We start from the raw sequence: 17,647 nt of genomic DNA, 5'->3' as shown, positions 1-17,647 counted from the left end.
ATCAAAATACTGCACTTAAAAGTGATTTCTTTATTAATCAAACAGAATGCAGCAACCATTTGGTGTAAATCTTCCACAGAGCAACACAGTGAATATTTCTCCCAAGTTTACACACAACACTGAGAAACACATCCCAGGGGCAGCCCCCCAATTTTTTTTTTTTTTGCAAAACTACTGATGTTTTTATATTTGTGCAGTTGATTATTTCCTTCATACAATCTTTCCCTCTTAAAGTAACTAATTGCAAATTTTGAAATGTCCTATTTTCCTGTTCCCAAAGTACAACATGTCCTTCTCGATGTAATCCATATGTGCATTATATTTAACAAATCTTATACTTCCATATCACTTGTTGCTTTGTTTGTAAGAACTACTTGTTAGTTTGTGTATTAGCTTGTTTTAGCAGTGTGCATCCAAATATTGCAAGTTGGTGAATTTTTGTTCTCAAGACTTTTCCATCAGTTCATCTCTTTTTTATTGGAGAATCTCAGTGCCATTAACTGTATGGGGTCTTACACTGTGAGCAAGAAGGTGTAACACAAAAAATGCTAGTTTCTTAATAAGATATGCACTCTTTGAGCAGTGATTATTCACATACATCAATAGTACAAAACACTTTAAACACATCTCGGTTTCCAAGTCTGTGAAGCCAACTGTAATAGCTTATATAACTCAGATGATATTAAGTCTCCACATGTACTCTATTGGAAATAATCTAAACTAAACTAATGCTGTTTAAACAAGGCAGATTTTAGTGAAAAAAGCAAAAAAAAATACAGATAATGTATATGGACTATTTAGTTATTTTCATGAAATGTCCATAAGGCAGAAGGTTTATAGTTAACTTTTTTAAGAGTCCCCACTATTACTGGACTCTTAAATTGGATTCCATTTGCTTAGTTATTTCTTACTGCTTGGTCAGTGACTTTCAAAGAAAATTAAAGTTGCATGTAAATGTTCAGTTTGGAGAGAAACAAGCTGGTAATTCAGGATGACTTACTTCAAATAAGAGAAAACCCAATTGAGTTTTTTCAGCTGTTGCTGGGATTTGCTGGGATTTGCTAACTAAGGTACAGAATTCTGACATCTGGCCTTTTGAGTTAATCTTGCATTTCTGCAGTGCGTGCAAAGGAAAAGCAGCAGATTAATTTATTAATTTCAGCGAGAACCATCAGGTCTTAGGAAGGTTACACTCAAACAAGCCTTGTCCTTCTCTGCCCATAACCCAGCCCACAGCTCTAATGTTCAGCTTTGACATGACAGAAAGAAAGTAGTGGAGTTTGTGATGGCCAAACCTCAGCCCTCCTGATTCTCTCTCCAGACACAAAGCAAAAACAGCCCTCAAGGACAAGAAGGTGTTGGTTGCTGGGAGGTATGAAGTTGGAAACAAAAATTTGTTTTGCAATTGAGTAAATACAGACACATAAGGTTTACTCCAGTTTCAAATGCCTCAACACTAGCCCCAAGATCCTTTTGTTCTCTAACTGTTCAATTTTGTATTCTCTAACACTCCTCCTTTTGTTCTGGGGTTTTTCCAGCTAAATTTAATTTTGCGGAAGAGTTTGTGGGAATATAGTATAGCCCTCTTTCCAACATCTCATTAGTGTATCCATTGCCTCCTCCACTGTACCTCAGATTCTATCTCCACCAGAACATTGGCATTAGTTTGTACTGAAATTCTGCACTGAAAGTAATTGCATAAAGTGTCAGGATTATTTTAGCTGTATGGGTACTCAAACATTTAACTAGGGTGCTCTTGCTGCACCTAGGTTGCTGTTAAACTTGGAATAGTTTTTTTTGTCTTTACTGTTCATAGAACTTTTGAAAACATGCACATGCTAAGGGTGTAATTATAGGTAGAGTGTGGGTTTTGCTGAGGAATACTGGACTTAATGCAGTTGCCAGCATGATAATAAGTCACTTAAGGAAGCCATGAAGATCCTTTAGGCTCTGCTGGCTTAAAAAAAAATACTTATAGGAAATAGACCAGATGCATGGCAACTGCTATGTTGTTGGGTTTTTTCCTGCCTTCTATTATTTAGATGCCACACCTAGATCAAAATAAAATCTAGTTTTGCATACCTGTGGTTATAAAAACAAGAGGAGCAACAAAAATCAAACACAGGGTAACTGCAGCAGAGGAAATACATACACAGGAGATTTTTCAAAATTTTTATACACAGCAGGCCAGTGAAAGCAGCAGCAGCAGGCTGAGTAGCTTGCATGTGATTTTTAACTTAGGAATTGAGTGACAACTTTGCACTGCTTTCATGTGCATGCTAGCTGCTAATTTATTTTAATGCAAATAAGATGGACTGGTGTGTGTCATCACGTTTAAAACTATGGATGCCAAATTGTGGGAGTACTCCAGGTGAGTACTAACAACTTGAATGACTACACAGAGAAAAGAAAGGTTTTCTTTGCATGAGAAAGGGATTTTTTGCTCTTTTGTGTTTTACAGTTTATTTCCCAGTATGCACCTCATTCGCATTAACAGAGCACTAGAGAATGTTTTTGAGTCACCAGTCTATTCAATCAGAGTGTAGGAAGTTTGTAGCATGTCCAGATTTTGTTATTTTGTATCTCTGGTCAAAAATAAAAAGAGTTGATTAGAGAATGGCTCAAGCAGAAAATTAAAGAAAATAGCAAATAGAAGAAACTCAAATTAAAGCTGAATTATAGATAGTTTTCAATGTGGGCAGGATGAGACTGGAAGCACATTTGGGTGCAATGCTGCCATTTGTGCTGTCTGAGGGGAGATGCTTTTATTGCTGCTTATATTTTTGTTTTGAGAGCCCTGTGTAATGGTGGTTATCAGCAGCTCACAAACACGCTGCTCTCCTGTCTTCTTTTGCACCTTTATGTTTGTTTTCCTGAGAAAATGAGAAAAGTTAACTGCTTTCTTCAGTACTTGACTAAATATCTTCCTTGGCTAAAATGGCAGAAGACTCCATGAGGCATACATTGCTGCTTTTTGGTTTTGCCCTGCTCATGAGACTGAACACATCATTGGTGTTTAATGTCCAGAGATGAAGGAGCTGGACCTTGAATTAATTCTCCATCTCTTTGCTTGTTCTCCTGTGTAATGTACAGCAGGCTTCTCTCAACTCTAGCGTATCTCACTTTCCTTTTTGAATAAAACGGCAATGCTGGCCTTTCAGAAATAAAATGGGTAGGGGTATTTCTGAATTCAGAATAAACACAGATGTCTGAATTTAAATTAAGATACTTGCCAGAACTATAAAGTAAGGTAACTATAAAGTAAAAATTGGAAGCAGCCGGAAAAATCCCCAACCTGCTTACATTTCATTGTTCTTTTTGAAAATAAGAAATGAAAGACAAGAGATACCATGTATACACCAGAATGTTAATATGCAGTTCCTCTTTACATTCCTCCTCATAGTCACTGGTTTTCTTTCCACCGAGAAATAAAACAATACATACGTCTAGAAAAATATATTTCCCTGTTTAGTTAGTATGGTTAAAATTGTATTTTTATTAAACACTGAGTACTTCCTAATTTATCATTCTGAATTCCATTGCTTGTTTCCAAGGAGATAGAAATATGAAGGAAGGCCATCTGAGACTCTCATTTGTAAGGCTGTTCTCTTTAATGAAAGTTGAATGTGCCTTATCTTAGGGAGCAAAATAAACTTGGAGCCTTTGTAGTAAAGATGTTGGAACTTTGAGTTTCACTTCTGTGCAGGCTTACTTTCTGTGCCTGGCAGTGGGAAGGGGATTGTAAAATGTTCAGTGCAGTGTCAGATCATCCTTTAGTGGCTCAGTTCTGCTGTTTTCTGCACTGAAGCCATGAAAGTTCCCTCACCCATCCACCCTTTGTAGCAGTGGCTTTCTGCTGACAGGCAAAGGTTTTTTAATGGAGGATGAGAATGAATAATATACAACAACTGGTTTTTCTTCCTGTGAGAAGTTCAGAGATGCCAAAGCCTGGACAGTGCCATAGATTGCAAAGGTTTTAATTGTTCAGCACAGTGTAAATGCCAAGTTCTAAGCAGAGCTATCTTTCTTGGTTTAATTCTGTTAATAAAATCCTAACTGAAACTGGAGGCAAATCCCTCCGTTGTCTTACCTGAAGTAGTCTTCACCACCTCAGTTGTGTTTCTTAGTCCTGTGAAGGCAAACTGGTAAAGCCTCCAGGACCGGGTGTCCCCCACCTCCACCGAGCTGCGCTTCCACTGGTAAATGATCTCTTCTCTGGGGTAGCCATCTGATTGCAATGGAAATACACAATGCTTTGTTTCACAGTCACTGCTAGGCTTTAGGGTGCTTTGGGGAGTAAAAATACTACCAGCTATCTCTGGAAAAAAAACTGGGGAAGCATATTGCAAGTAAGTTATAGATATGTTTTTCTCAAGTTACTTACTAGTGCCTTTTACTTAATGTCACATTTTATTAATTATAAATTATAATAGCACTTGAGATAAATTTTTCAAAAATAGTTTTTTCCACTTTTGTGGACCTAATAGGATGCAATTTTGCCCATCCTCCATATGCATCTGCAGCTGGACCAGGAATTCACACCTTGATCTAACCACAAAATGCCAAACTTTTGACTCCAACCAGTGCAATAGTAAAACACCTGTGCACAGAGAGAAAGTGGAAGGCCAGGACACCTTGATGCTGAAAGTAAAAGTTCCTTGTTTTATGGTCAGATATAAGCATAAATTAATCACACAGGGTCCAGAAATTTTATAATTTTTTATAGCATTCCTTAATGATATTTGTGAACATATAGGATCCATGTACTGAAAAAAAATATCAAAATAAAAGTAAAAATCAGTGGGATATGTCTAATTAAGAAAATAACCTTCACTGACTCTAAGTATGTAAAAATAAATTTATAGTAAGAAGTTTAGTGTGGGTCAGAAAAAGGAATATTTTTAAGCATGTTACTTACAGCTTGAAAATTCCAGTGGGCAGGAGTGGACATCCATTGGGAAGTTGTGTAACTGTAATTGACACTCAGCATCAATTGTCAGCCTGCAAAGAAAGCGATCAGGAGATATATATATGTGTGTGTGTGTGTAAAGTAAAGTATTGCTATCTGTGTAATTACTGGAATATTCCAAGCATAGGAAGATATCATGGTTACTGATAAGCAATATTTCTTTTTTGGTTCCATAGAACATGGTCATCTACTTTCTGGACTGTGTAAAGGAAGAAGGTATTAAAGTTCTGTTCCTGTGCATCTGAAATGGCAGCATTACTCATGACTGACAAATCATAGGTAGATATACAGGTCATCTCCTGAGCAGTGACAAATCTTTGTGTCACAACATGCCATAAAGCATTAGGAAAATGTATTTTATATGCCAAAGATTCTATTTCAGAAATGATGGATAGGAGTCCAAATTTAGACATCTGCATCCAAGACAGCCATCTAGACTCCTTTCACAGCTAGTGCAGAGGCACTCTGAGGATACACTTCCTCTCACTCCAAAATAAGATATTCAAATTTAATCAGAAGCAAAATGTACCAAAAGGTGTTTGTCACCACTGAATATTAGGAGAGTCTCCATGATAACTAAGGTAGTGTAGGTGCTAAGCTCAGGTAAAGACAATTACTTTCAGAAATCCCAAATAAGATGAAATGTACCCTCTGGTGTGCCTGCTAAAAACTCCACCATTTTTCATTCAGTCCCAGCTCAGCCATAAACTGCAGGATACTTGGACTTTGGAAGAGAGGGAAGAGGTGGGATAAGAGATAGAAAAAGGAAAAGGGTGGGGTCAAATATTTGTTCCACAAGGTATCTCTAGGAAAGCTGTAGGTTTCTGCTCTTTGCTGGTTCTGGGCTATCTAAATGATGAGCCCTGGTTTGTTTCCAGGTTCATGAGTGAAGGTATTATGGGCAAATACCTGAGTCTCATCCTGTGGGATGCAGAGGAATGCTGGGACCACCAAGTTAATGGAGTCCAAAGGCAACCTTTCTGCATTAGGGATTTAGGAAGGAATCTAATTTCCCTTCCTCTTCTCATTTTCATCATCTCCAGTACCACAGATACTTGATTTCCTGCTGGGCACAGTGGTTCTTAAACCTGGGGGAGGTGACTGAGAAAAATTAACCAGCCCTTCTGGATCCCTCTTGAGGACAGAATCCCAGCTGTGTGATACTACCACATTTCATTTCTGGGTTAATCGTGGTTGAATCATCGGTGCTTGCTGTGACTCATCAGCACAACTAAATATACATTCATAGTAGATGCCTCTTTCCAAGTTCTACCAGATACATCTCTTTCTAGTGAGAGAAACCACGGAATTTGAAGAGAAAGGTAATAAAACTCAAGCAGACAGTAGTGTAGCCAAGTCCAAATTTAACATTTAGAAAGTTGATCTAGACTCATCTTTATCAGACTAACTTTGATTTGCATTGGGTTTCAACCCTAACCCAATATTTCTTCCCTTCAGGTTAATGTCTAATAGCCTGAATTCCCAGGATTTTTCTCTTTGGCTTTCCTTAGAGAAAATGAAATGAAAGTTAGGTATAAATACCTCAATGTGTATAAGACTCTGCCGTCATTCCAGATCCTGAGCATTCTATTAGGAGTTGTTATCCAATGAGCATCAGCCTTCTTGGAATTTCGGAAAAATGTGTCTGGTATCCAGATCTTCCCAACCATGTTGCTGTTTAATCTGAGCACTTTTATAGTGCTGTTGAACTTCAGACGTCTGTCATACCACGTTTGGGCGAAAAATATATCAATTGTATATTCCTGTTGTGTTAACCAGAAATACTGATGAAAACATAGCATTCAGCAGTCCACATAACTCCTGATATGCTTTCCTTAATTTCATATGAACAAACTGTGAGCTAGGTGATACTAGAACTGATAAAACCGATCTCTTTTGGTGAAGTTTTGAGGCATGCTTTACCAAAGATTTTTGTTTTAAAATAATTCACTATTTTACCCTTGAGGTGAACACTAAGGTACAAGTGAGTGTTATATGCACCTTTCTAATTCTGCATCCCCACATCTTAGCCCACACCTGCTCAGGTCAGAGAATGAATTTTTATTTCCTTGGATCTAGGACAGGAAAAGCTTGAGCTGGCTAATTGCCTGTGCCCCCTGGTTGATCTCAGAATTGGTGAAGTTTTTGGTGAAGTTCTAGGCCTTTTACTTATTATCTCATGGTGGCAAGAATGGTAATATCACTCATGAATGGTTTTCCCAATTTTGTAGCAATCTGGAAAATTCGTTTTACCGGAGTTAAACTGTTGCAAAGCATTTGAAAGCAGAGCACATAAAAATGTGAGGATAGGTTAAAACAATTATTTTTGCATTTTCAGCATATAGCTCAGTTTTCTGAAGGATTTGTAGCTCATAGAGTCCTCCCATCCTTAATTAAAATAATATTTTAAAATTAATATAGGTATGCCACAACATTATGAACTAATGGAAGCCTTGTAATGTCAAAATGATGGAGACTTTGTAAGAACGAAAATGGGCAATCCTTTACCTACCATATTGATAGCATTCACAGGGCCAATGCTATTTACGTACATGTCAGTGTGAATTATTGTCGGTTTAACTGCAAGAGAAACAACAAGAATCAGTAACCAATGAAGGTCAAAATCCACTATGTGAAAGTCAAGCATGAGCATGTTACTCTGGCATCTCTTCTCTGTAGTTGCCTTGCATTTAAATATGCATATAAAATAAATATATATTTGCAACAGTGTCTGCAGTTCAAAATTAGTTGGAGACACTTTGGACAGATTCTTGTATCATTTATTCTATCAAAACAAATTCCCTTATGCTATGAGAACAAATACTTGAAACCATGTTGATAGCTTAGAGAGGCTCGTCTGACTCAGAGGATCTGCATTTTGTCTCAGGTCACAGTAGAGCATCAAAACTGTCAACAAAAGCAAACTTATTTCTCTTATGATGCCTTGCATCACTTGTTTTACATTGTAATGCCAAATGCAACGTGACTGCTGTGGCCTGCATAGGTGCCTGTAGATAAGTAATAATTTTGTGAGCCCTAAGCCAAAATACTTAAGGCTCTAAGGCAGAAATTAAGAATAGTTGTTACATTACTTTATTTTGAAATTACTCCATTTCAGCTTTATTCTTCTTGTATATCTTGGCTACAGCATGATTGTTTTTATCCCAGATGATTTTACGAATGCTTTACTTCTGTTCTGTTTCTAAAGTCTTGGTTTTAAGTGAAGACAAATTCCTCTGCTAACTTACACTGTATACATACACTGAAGGTTAAAGACTCATGTTATCCTTCACTGTGAAAAATTCCTTAGTTTATAAGTGTCTATAAACTTGTTAGCTTCCTTCATTAACCTTGCTGCTCTCTGCTTTCCTCTGTCTACCTCATTTGTGAAATCTGTGCCTTTTTCTATAATCTTATTACTGCTGTATCCTCTTCTGCAGAGGTATTGTCTCTGCTCTGTGCTCTCATAGACCTTCTCAAACTCACTTTCAGGGAGATTTTTTTCCTTCAAGTTACTTCAGTAATCAGTGGAGAGGAAGATCCCTCCAAAAGGTGATTGAGTCAAATAAGACTTCCATTCTGAGTCCAGCCTTGGCTCTAACACCTACATTGGCTGTGGGAATCCTCTGGGCAGGCTGGTTTTGCTTCACTGCAGTTATCTCTTGTGAGCCTCCTCCTCTGTGCCCTATTCTGCCACTCCTGCCCTGCTGGGCAAGTGAGGGCCGGGCTGCATCAGTCTGTGCAGGCTTGCTTCTGCTGGAGGCTCTGTAGCCATCACATCACAAAAAGATTAGGTGTATTAGCCTCTTTTTGGCTTCTTTTTCCAATATATTATTTGTGATTCTCTGACAGAATGTCTTAGCTACAGAAAGAAGATAAAAACTTGCATTTTCTTTCCCCAGAAGTTAAATTCTGAACATCATATGCAGGTAAATCATCACAAGCTGCCTGATTCAGCAAATTATAGCATTCTTATTAGATGTCTTAGGGTAGATTCAGCCATCTTAATTTATGTCAGCTTCCAAAATCATGACTAATTTACATGCTTCTGATGTTTTTCTGCATTGCATTTTATTCTTGTAACTACTTTGAATGGATTCTGCTTCCTGAGTAGCATAATATGACATAAAAATTCTCTTCACTGCTTAATCAAAAGAGGTCTAAATTCAAAACAAACCTACCTCCTATGTCAGGTCTCAATTTGTTGTCATATCCTTCCAGCAAACCATTTAAAATAAGAGTCACATCACTCTCATGGACTTTGGGAGTCAAAACCCAAGTCTTATTTGAAGTATAATCTTCATAATCATCATCTCCCTTTTGTGTGGAACTATTAAAGAAACAAAAATTAAGAAAAGAAAAGCCTTGAAAAATACAAACTTGAAGGTAACTTCTTTGGAAGACAACACACACACATTTTAGATTTTAATAATACTGTAAAAACATTTTTTAGATTTCCCATTTTCAAAATTAGACTCCCAGTAAAGATGCCACGTAACAGTTGAGGTTACAGTTCACTTTATCAGCATTTTGTTTGAGTACAGTTGAGATCACATTCTGTCTGTTCAGAAGAGCATCAGTGCTTATCACCTGTGTCATGGCTATTTTTTCTCTCATTGACTCAGGTGGGACCTGTTATGAAACAAATCTGTCATTTAGCTTATGTAACTCTCCACCAAAATATCACTTATTATGTCCACATTGTTGTTGCTTCTGTTGGAGAGAATGACTTGATGAAACACATTACTGACAAGACCAATAATTAGATTTATTCAGACAAACTTCCCATGCAGCTTTTCCCCATTCTGATGAACTTGAGTTTACTGTGCATTTGGAAAGTTGAGTACAGATTTTTGCCAGGGGTTTTTCTTTTCACTTTTGCTAACCACAACCTACAGAGGATAAAAAGTCTGTCTGCTGGGGTTTTTCTGCTACTCAGAACTGTGACAGCAGATCTAATTCAACCTGCTTAGTACAGTAAAAAAAGCAAGTTTGGAGTCAGAAATGTGTAGACTAGTCTTAATGGATGTTTGGTTTTCCCAAAATAAGTGCTTCCAGTTCTAGATGAGAACATTGAAACTACTTTAGAATATGACATAATCAGATATTTTCATTTCAGAATGTTAGCTGTAATCAGCTGAACAGTGCTAGCCAACTGTATGTTTTTTTGCATAATATTCCAGTGCCCTTTTGTCCTGCCCTGCTTCTGTGACAAAGTTTAAACTCTGCTGGCTAGATATGGAAAATCTTAATGATACTAGAAATGTCTTGAGCTGGTGGATAGAGTGAGAGACTGAAAAGCAGAGAAATTAGTTACTTCCCAGCTGCAGCCAGACTCTGGAGTGAGAAGGAGCACAGAGAAGCAGGTTCTCATGGGGGCTGGATGTTCTGTGTGACACCCAAGATGGAAAGAGGCCCAGCTGGCCATGGGTGCAGCAGGGAAGGGATGACTGGTCCCAGGGCCTGAGAGAATCATTTTGTTAACAGCGATCTCACCCAGCTGGGGCCGTGCCCCCTCTGCCCTGCACTGCTCTCCTGCTGCATGCAGCTCCTACCACCCAGGGTGCATGGCCCAAAGGCTTCCCCGTGCTGCTGTTTGGGAGCTGTAAGCCAGCTGCACCAATACAATCTCATTAGGAAAGAGACTTTGGGCTCTTTCTGCCCCTGGGCACAGCCTAACAGGGAAGAGCTGTAGCTCTTTCTGCCTCTCAGTGTAGGACACTGCTTCCCAGCAGGTGCTGGGACTTCTGAAGCAGCTCGAGATTGCATAGGGCTGTAGCAACTAGGAATGTGCTGATGGAGAGAGGGCTGGTCCTGCTCTGAGTTGAGCTTGGAAGTTGCTAATGAATCTGATGTACACCTCTGTTGTGTGTGCTGGGTACAGGCACCGACTGCAGCCCCCAGGCACCGCCTCACCCACGCTGCCCCAGCCGTGGGGGTCTGGGAGCTTCCCAGGTCAGGAATTGGCACTGCAGCCTCTTCATTCTGGCTGCACAATGCTAGACCTGTTGTGTTTTATTAGGAATCAAAAGCAAAGTTTTAATTGGCAATATGGTCCGTAGTATTCTGCTGGTACTGACAAATAGGCCAATTTAATTAAACTGGGAGAATTTTTTTTTTTTTTATTTTGTTGTCTGGAGTTCAAAGATTTAATTGTAATTCAAAGAAACATAACTGAAGCCAGATTCTCTCTCCTGGAGGAAAGGCAATACTTCTAAATAAAGTCTTTGCAAACAGAAGGCACTAGATTATGTTTTCAAACTATGCAAAGTGAATGAAGAAAAATAACTTTATTTATAAAAAACCTTATTCCTCTTTTATAACCAATTAAACAACCATTCTCTGAGAAGAATATCTTTTTCTGAATTGAAAAGAAAAAAAAATGCATTCTTTCACAAAGGCAACATGTTACTGAATATCAGTACAATGAGAAAGCTTCAAAACTCAAACCAGCTAAGTAGCAGAGTCTGGTCCACTAGACAGTGCAAGATTAAAAATATGTTTGTCTAGAAGTTTTCTCAGATCTAGAACAACATAAATTGAACAACAGCCCACAGTAACTGAAACTTCTATTCTTTCTTGGCAATTATTTGTACCACAGAAACAGTTGTTTGTTTGCTTATCTCTCATTTCAAGCCATTTGAGCACTCCACATCTCCAAAACCAGCAAATACTTTATGAAATTGGTGGAAGGAAAACACAGGCAAATGCTACTGAATTCCAGCTTTTATGAGAATTCCAGAGGAATGAGAAGTGAGCATGGGTATGCAATTGTCTGTCTGTGTAAACCTGCATTCCAGTCAGAAAAATGAGAGGTGCTTCTCTATCTAAATGAGCAGAGCTTTAGCCATGCAATGCCATTAATACAATGAAAATTATAATAACAAAGCCCTTTTCATCTCCTTAAGACTTTAAGATCAGTCCTTCTGATTCTATGGCTGAAATTTTGCAAGTACTTTTAATGCCCAAGCCAAATTTGTTAAAGCCTAGATTATACCCAAATGCATATTGAAATCTATTTTTATTTTTCTGACTGCTAGAAATTTTCAAATCTAGTAATATAGATATGAAGAGAAACACATATTTATCTATTTGAAGATTAAACTTTAATTTTTTGAAGGTTCATCTTTCTGATACTGATACAAAATCTCACCATTTGCGATATTCCTGCTGTGATATTAGTGCCACTCCAAGATGTCTGCAAGTCTGCTTTATATAAATCCATAAATCCATACATTTTCTTGCTAAAAAAGAGATTACTTAAGAGGGTCACAACCCAAGCTTGAAACTTCAAGCCATAGAGTAATTAAAATTGAAGGCACTTTTGGAGATCATCTGATCCAATCCCTTCTCAGTTTGCCAGCTGAGTCTGCATGTGGTGGCTCTGATGGTAATCACTTACACATATATATATGTGTGTATATATATATATGTGTGTGTGTGTGTGAAACCACAAGTGTTTAATATGCAGGGAGATATTTGTATGTCTCAATTTATTTGAAATATATCTTCACAAAGCAGGAAGAGGGCAGAAATTACTGGTGCTAATAAGCATTTATTAATTTAGATCTGATTTTCTTAATAATATGTGTAAAGATCTATAAAATAGTATCTCACTCTTCAGTTACATAAAAAACCTCATTCTGACAATGAGATTTTTCCCATGTCAGGGGCTAAACTAATGTTTTTTAGCTTCCTTCCTAAAACACATACTAATCCTAATCTTGCATTGAAGTTGTTGCTTGATTTATAACATTTATAAAGCTCTTCTGAGTGCTCATTGGTGAGGAGTAACTTTAGCACAAACTGAGGTTGATGCAAACTAAATGTTCAGAACTTATCTTTCAGATCTTTGCCAGTGCATTTGATCCATACATTTCTTTACAGTACTCTCTGGGCAACATTTAATCATTTTTGGTGCAAGTGTAATCCCTGTGGGCAGAGGTACCCACTGCAGCTGGAGCTGGGGTCACCAGCTAAGGGAAAAAGAATTCTTGAAATGATTGTTATAGCTTCCTTCCTGGGCCCCTTAGCACTAAAGGCATTATTTCTATACTGGAAATACATTAAACTTGTAGAAAAGGACAGCTCTGCTGGGAAATCACTGATACATTAGGAAAACAATTTTTTCCATCTTCTTTATTGATCCTTCTTCAGAAGACATGGTCAAACCCATTACTTAAATGTTTCATTAATGTGCTGATATGGCATCCTCTTAGCAGACCAAAGCCACAGAAGTCCACATTATGGTTTGGGAATCTGGTTTTTTGTTGGTTTTTTTTTTTTTTTTTTATTAGATTCATCATGATTTCTTTTGTGCTTTCATTTCCCTAGAAGTTAGTTTGATGCCCATGTAAAAATAGTTTTCACTTTATTAAAACTTAAAAAAATATGTTAATGGTATATAAGTGTCTTACATTATTATACTTTCAAGCCTTTGGCTTAAATCTTTAGTACAAAAATTAATATAAAGCATAGGTTACCCATTTCAAAACTACTGTGTTTTAGTTAATTGCTGACATAAAGTCAACACTATAACTTTGGGTGATCTCTATATCAGAGACACTCTAATGTGATTTCCAGGAGAATCCTATGTAATGCTTCTTGGAAAGACACTACCATGTGTTGGTAGGGATAGGCCATGCACTATTTAGTACCATAGACAGCAGCAATAATTTTACAGTCTAAACTGGGGGACAGATTGGGTACCTCTTATTTAAGTAGTGAGGAATAACTCTCAAAGGATATCCCTTTGAAATAAGAAATTATTTCCTAATCCACAAGAACATGATTTTCACACCTTATTATAAGGAGTAGAAGGGAAACGATACTCTCCTCTGGCAAAAAAAACCACTTCATAGCTGGTCAGTCTTTCAGCCTTCAGATATGAGGTCATATAAACTCATCAAAATCTCTGTAATTCCAGTGACTTTAAATGAGTTAGACCAGTTTGTACCTGCTGTGGCTCTGTCTTCTAATTTATCTAAATACACAAAATTAATTTTAACTATTACCAACAATTTTGTTGTGAAACTTCACCTAAGAGTTAATTGCTAATATTGCATTGTTGTTTACAAGCAGAATCAGAGTAGCCACTAAGTGCCTAAAGGGAAAGACCTATAGCAGTATTGAATAGCTAATGACTAAATAATTTAAATCTAATTAAAAATTTAAGCTTATTTATCAAAAAATCTGGCAACTTCATCTTTTATACAAAGTAAGATATAGAGCTTTCAGCAAAGATTTAATAAACTACTTGACTATAAACTGAGTTTTGCATTGAAAACATCAATGTTTTCTACCTCTCAGGGAGGAAGTGAAACAAAGCTTGCCAGTTTACCAAGCAGTTTAACTAGCACTGTTTAATTTAATGAAGAGTGAAGTTCGATTCATTCTTTGATGTGCATAAAAAATTACCTTAATCTATGGTCATACATTATTCATGGTGGTAACAGGGTCAGTGGGAAGGCAAGATGTATTCCAGGTTCCCACTGTGGGTACAGAGATGCTGTGTGCAGATGTGACGTATGAGCATGTGCAAATAGCAGATGTGGAAGAGAATACAGTGTCTCTGGAAATCTGTGTCTAAATTCTCCCTTGCTGACTCACATTTTACGTAAAGGTATCTTGATTGAAGCAGAAAATATTTTCACAAAGCTGTGCCATGGATTCTCTTGTCCTGTTTGTGTTTCTGTTCTGTCCATTTGTGTTGTTTAAATCCCAAGGCTATGTGTAGGACTGAGTTTCTGTTCTTGCCATAAAAATGGCACCTATTTTCTCTTTTACTACTAAATGTTCATTAAAAATACCCAACCTTTGATTTTATTAGGACTACAAATCATGTAATGCAAATATTAATCTCTTCCCAAATCATTTTGCCACATCAAAGATGCAAATTTGGATACTTTTCTTAGAGGGGAGGAGATCCAGTTAGTTATCAGAAGCTCCATAACAGAAAATGAAGTTGAAAAATTTGGGCTAAGAAATCACTGAGAAACTGTCTTGTAGTCCTACTCCCTTCACCTAGATTTGTGGTGCTGCTGCAACTACAATTCTGGATGAAGCTATAATGTTCCAGAAGAGCCTGAAATCCTGGATTCACAGAGTTTTCAGTGAAGGCCACAAGGGTGTATAAGCTGTATTTTGGCCATTTGTTGTAGTCATGTAGTAAGGGATGCTGAGGAAGTTCACAGGAGGAAAGAAAATAATTTTGACCTCTATTCAATGGTTTGGGTGGGGTGGATTTTAGGTAAGTCACCTGTAGATGATAGTTTATTTCCTAGGCACTGCTTCTGCTGCCGCTATCATTCCATGTACTACTCAAATTATGAAATTTAGTTAAAATCTTGGCATGAAATGATTATTTAAAACAAAGCAATGCCAAATTTTTATGTCACCCCTAAGTCGCAGAGGAACTGAAGCACATATGAAAAAAATTATTAAAAGAATATTGCAGTTCTCATAAAGAAATAGGTACAGCTGAAACACTTAGATTATGGGACTGAGCACACAAGTCTCAAAATGGTTTTTTAAGAGCCAGAAATTACTAGAGGAGCACAAATGAATGCTCCCAGCAATGAATTCTCAGTCATCTTTACTGAAAATGAAGGCCCCAAACTGCCAGCAATCAGTCATTTCTGAAAACTCTGCCTGCCCTGAGATTTAAAGGCTGTCTGGATTCTTGTGAACATTTACACTCTGCTCCCCTGAAGAGATGATACCTGGCAGCACAGCACCTATGGATCATGCTGTGGATTTTACGAGCTTTCCTGCAGCCATTCAGCAACTCCCAGCGACCTCACAGGTGCTTGTCAGCCCTTTTGAGTAAAGCAGTCCAGTTCTTAAACCTCTTCACAGACTTCTAAAATATTATATGGTAGTGGTAGTTTTGTATCAGTGTCTATAAAAGTGCCAGTCATAGCAGACTGGTTTAGCTTCCAGTCCTTCTACATCTTGCTCAAGACAAGCACTCACATTAACTACTGCACTTAGGATGTAATAATTTTTAGCTATTTTAAACTATTGTTAAAGCATTTGTTTTCCATATTTTCAGATTCTGTTGAATTTGGCTACAGCAAGTGTTTATAAGGAAAGGTTTAAAATGAAAAATTTAACTTGGTTAATGTGTTGTTTCCTTCCTGTCAGTTCATGAAAACACTTTTTAAAAAAAACCCTTCATTGAGACTGCTAACAATAAACCTTCTGGTTTGCAGTATTTACAGTATTTTCTAGTTCACTGTGCTGAAAAATTGTAGTGCAATTCTTGCATTACACAACTGATTGGATTCAAGTCGTGAGTGACCATGAGGGTTATTGCCCCTTTTAAAATAGTTCTACTTGCAACTATATGGCCTCACAGCCAGTTGTCACAAAAATTACCAGAAACAGAGTCCAGTGTTAGCAGCTCTGGCAAAGAACCAAAAGCTGAAATGTAGCACTCAGTCTAGAATCTATTTCTTCAGCAGACAGTTGAGGTATATTGTTAAATAAATTGATAGTGCATATACATCTCCAGGTCTATCAGAACAGATTGGTGTTATTAACCAAAGCTGAATTACACCACAGTAAAAAAATATTTATTGTGAGTTGGTGAAATTAACCAAATCTGAATTACACCACAAAAAATAAAAAAAAACTCGTGGGTATGGAGAGGAATTGCATGATACTCCGAGGGAGGATAACAAAGTGTAAAGAGATGAAGGAAACTTTAGGCCAGTAAGGAACAGAAAGATAATTATAGAAATAAGCATACATCATTCATTTTGAACAGCCTGGGCTTGAAGTGCAGCATTTATAGTTATTAGAGCTCTGGAGGAGTCTAAGATGTGATCAGATGATTCAGATAAACCTCTATAACTTAAGATGATTATTTCAATGTTTGTTTGGGTTTTTTTGAGCTGGAATTTTGTATGACTATGTTTCTTTATATTTTATTTACTGGATGTTATATAATCCACTTCTTTATCGTTTTTCACTGTGGTTATGGATATTTGTGTTAGCAGTGAGCAAAAGCATTAGAAACAAATAGAAAAGGGAGAAATAGCTACAGCTATTCTTCTGCATCAGTCATAGGGTTAGTTTTGAGTTGATCTGCTTTATTTGAAAGTATCTAGCTATATCTAATTGTAAAGGGTTTCATCATGGAATTATGTGACTATCTGAAGGTTTCTTTTTTGTTTGACATTTATTTTTTGCTGCTGCTCTCCTGTCCCATCCCCTTCTCTCCTTTTTTAATTTTTTTAACCATTCTATGCATCTCTAAATGTGAAATCTAAGGCACTTGGAGCACGACTTTTGCCTGTTGCTGTTACTCAGCTCCTGTAGATTTCCACTATAGCTAACAAATCTCAAGAGAAGGAGTAAACAACCATTACTGAAATGTGATTTGGCTAGGTTGGTTTTAGCTTGAGCTCACTTCATTTTTTTCTGGCTTTGTCTTATGGTATATAATTCTAATTTGTTAGTATTCTATGTGAAATCTCTTCCCCAATGATGTACATTATTTTTATAAATGATTGCTCTAAAATCTCACTTTAAATTAAAAAGCTCAATTCTCTTCCCAGTGAGTAAGATTAGGAAATCATGGATGCCCTCCAGCCATCTCTTTAAAAAACATTAACTCGAAACCCCCAATCCTATTGCTCAATTAGACTTGAGAAATGGAAAAAATAGGTCCTT

At 37.2% G+C, this 17,647-nt stretch overlaps 1 protein-coding gene across 4 annotated transcripts in view; it reads right to left on the bottom strand.

Moving 5' to 3' along the window:
• GABRG2 (gamma-aminobutyric acid type A receptor subunit gamma2) overlaps positions 1–17,647 on the bottom strand; it is a 59,158-nt gene that overhangs the window by 26,055 nt on the left and 15,456 nt on the right. For all 4 annotated transcript variants that reach the window (XM_072935394.1, XM_072935395.1, XM_072935393.1 and 1 more), the window contains 5 exons: positions 9,151–9,299; positions 7,482–7,549; positions 6,512–6,732; positions 4,919–5,001; positions 4,091–4,228 (listed from right to left, as the gene is read on the bottom strand). In XM_072935394.1, the coding sequence (XP_072791495.1) occupies positions 4,091–4,228; positions 4,919–5,001; positions 6,512–6,732; positions 7,482–7,549; positions 9,151–9,299 (659 nt within the window). The remainder of the gene's footprint in view (positions 1–4,090; positions 4,229–4,918; positions 5,002–6,511; positions 6,733–7,481; positions 7,550–9,150; positions 9,300–17,647) is intronic.

The sequence above is a fragment of the Taeniopygia guttata genome, chromosome 13, assembly GCF_048771995.1.
Source record: "Taeniopygia guttata chromosome 13, bTaeGut7.mat, whole genome shotgun sequence".
Taxonomy (NCBI): domain Eukaryota; kingdom Metazoa; phylum Chordata; class Aves; order Passeriformes; family Estrildidae; genus Taeniopygia; species Taeniopygia guttata.
This window is presented reverse-complemented; position numbering and strand designations above follow the sequence as displayed.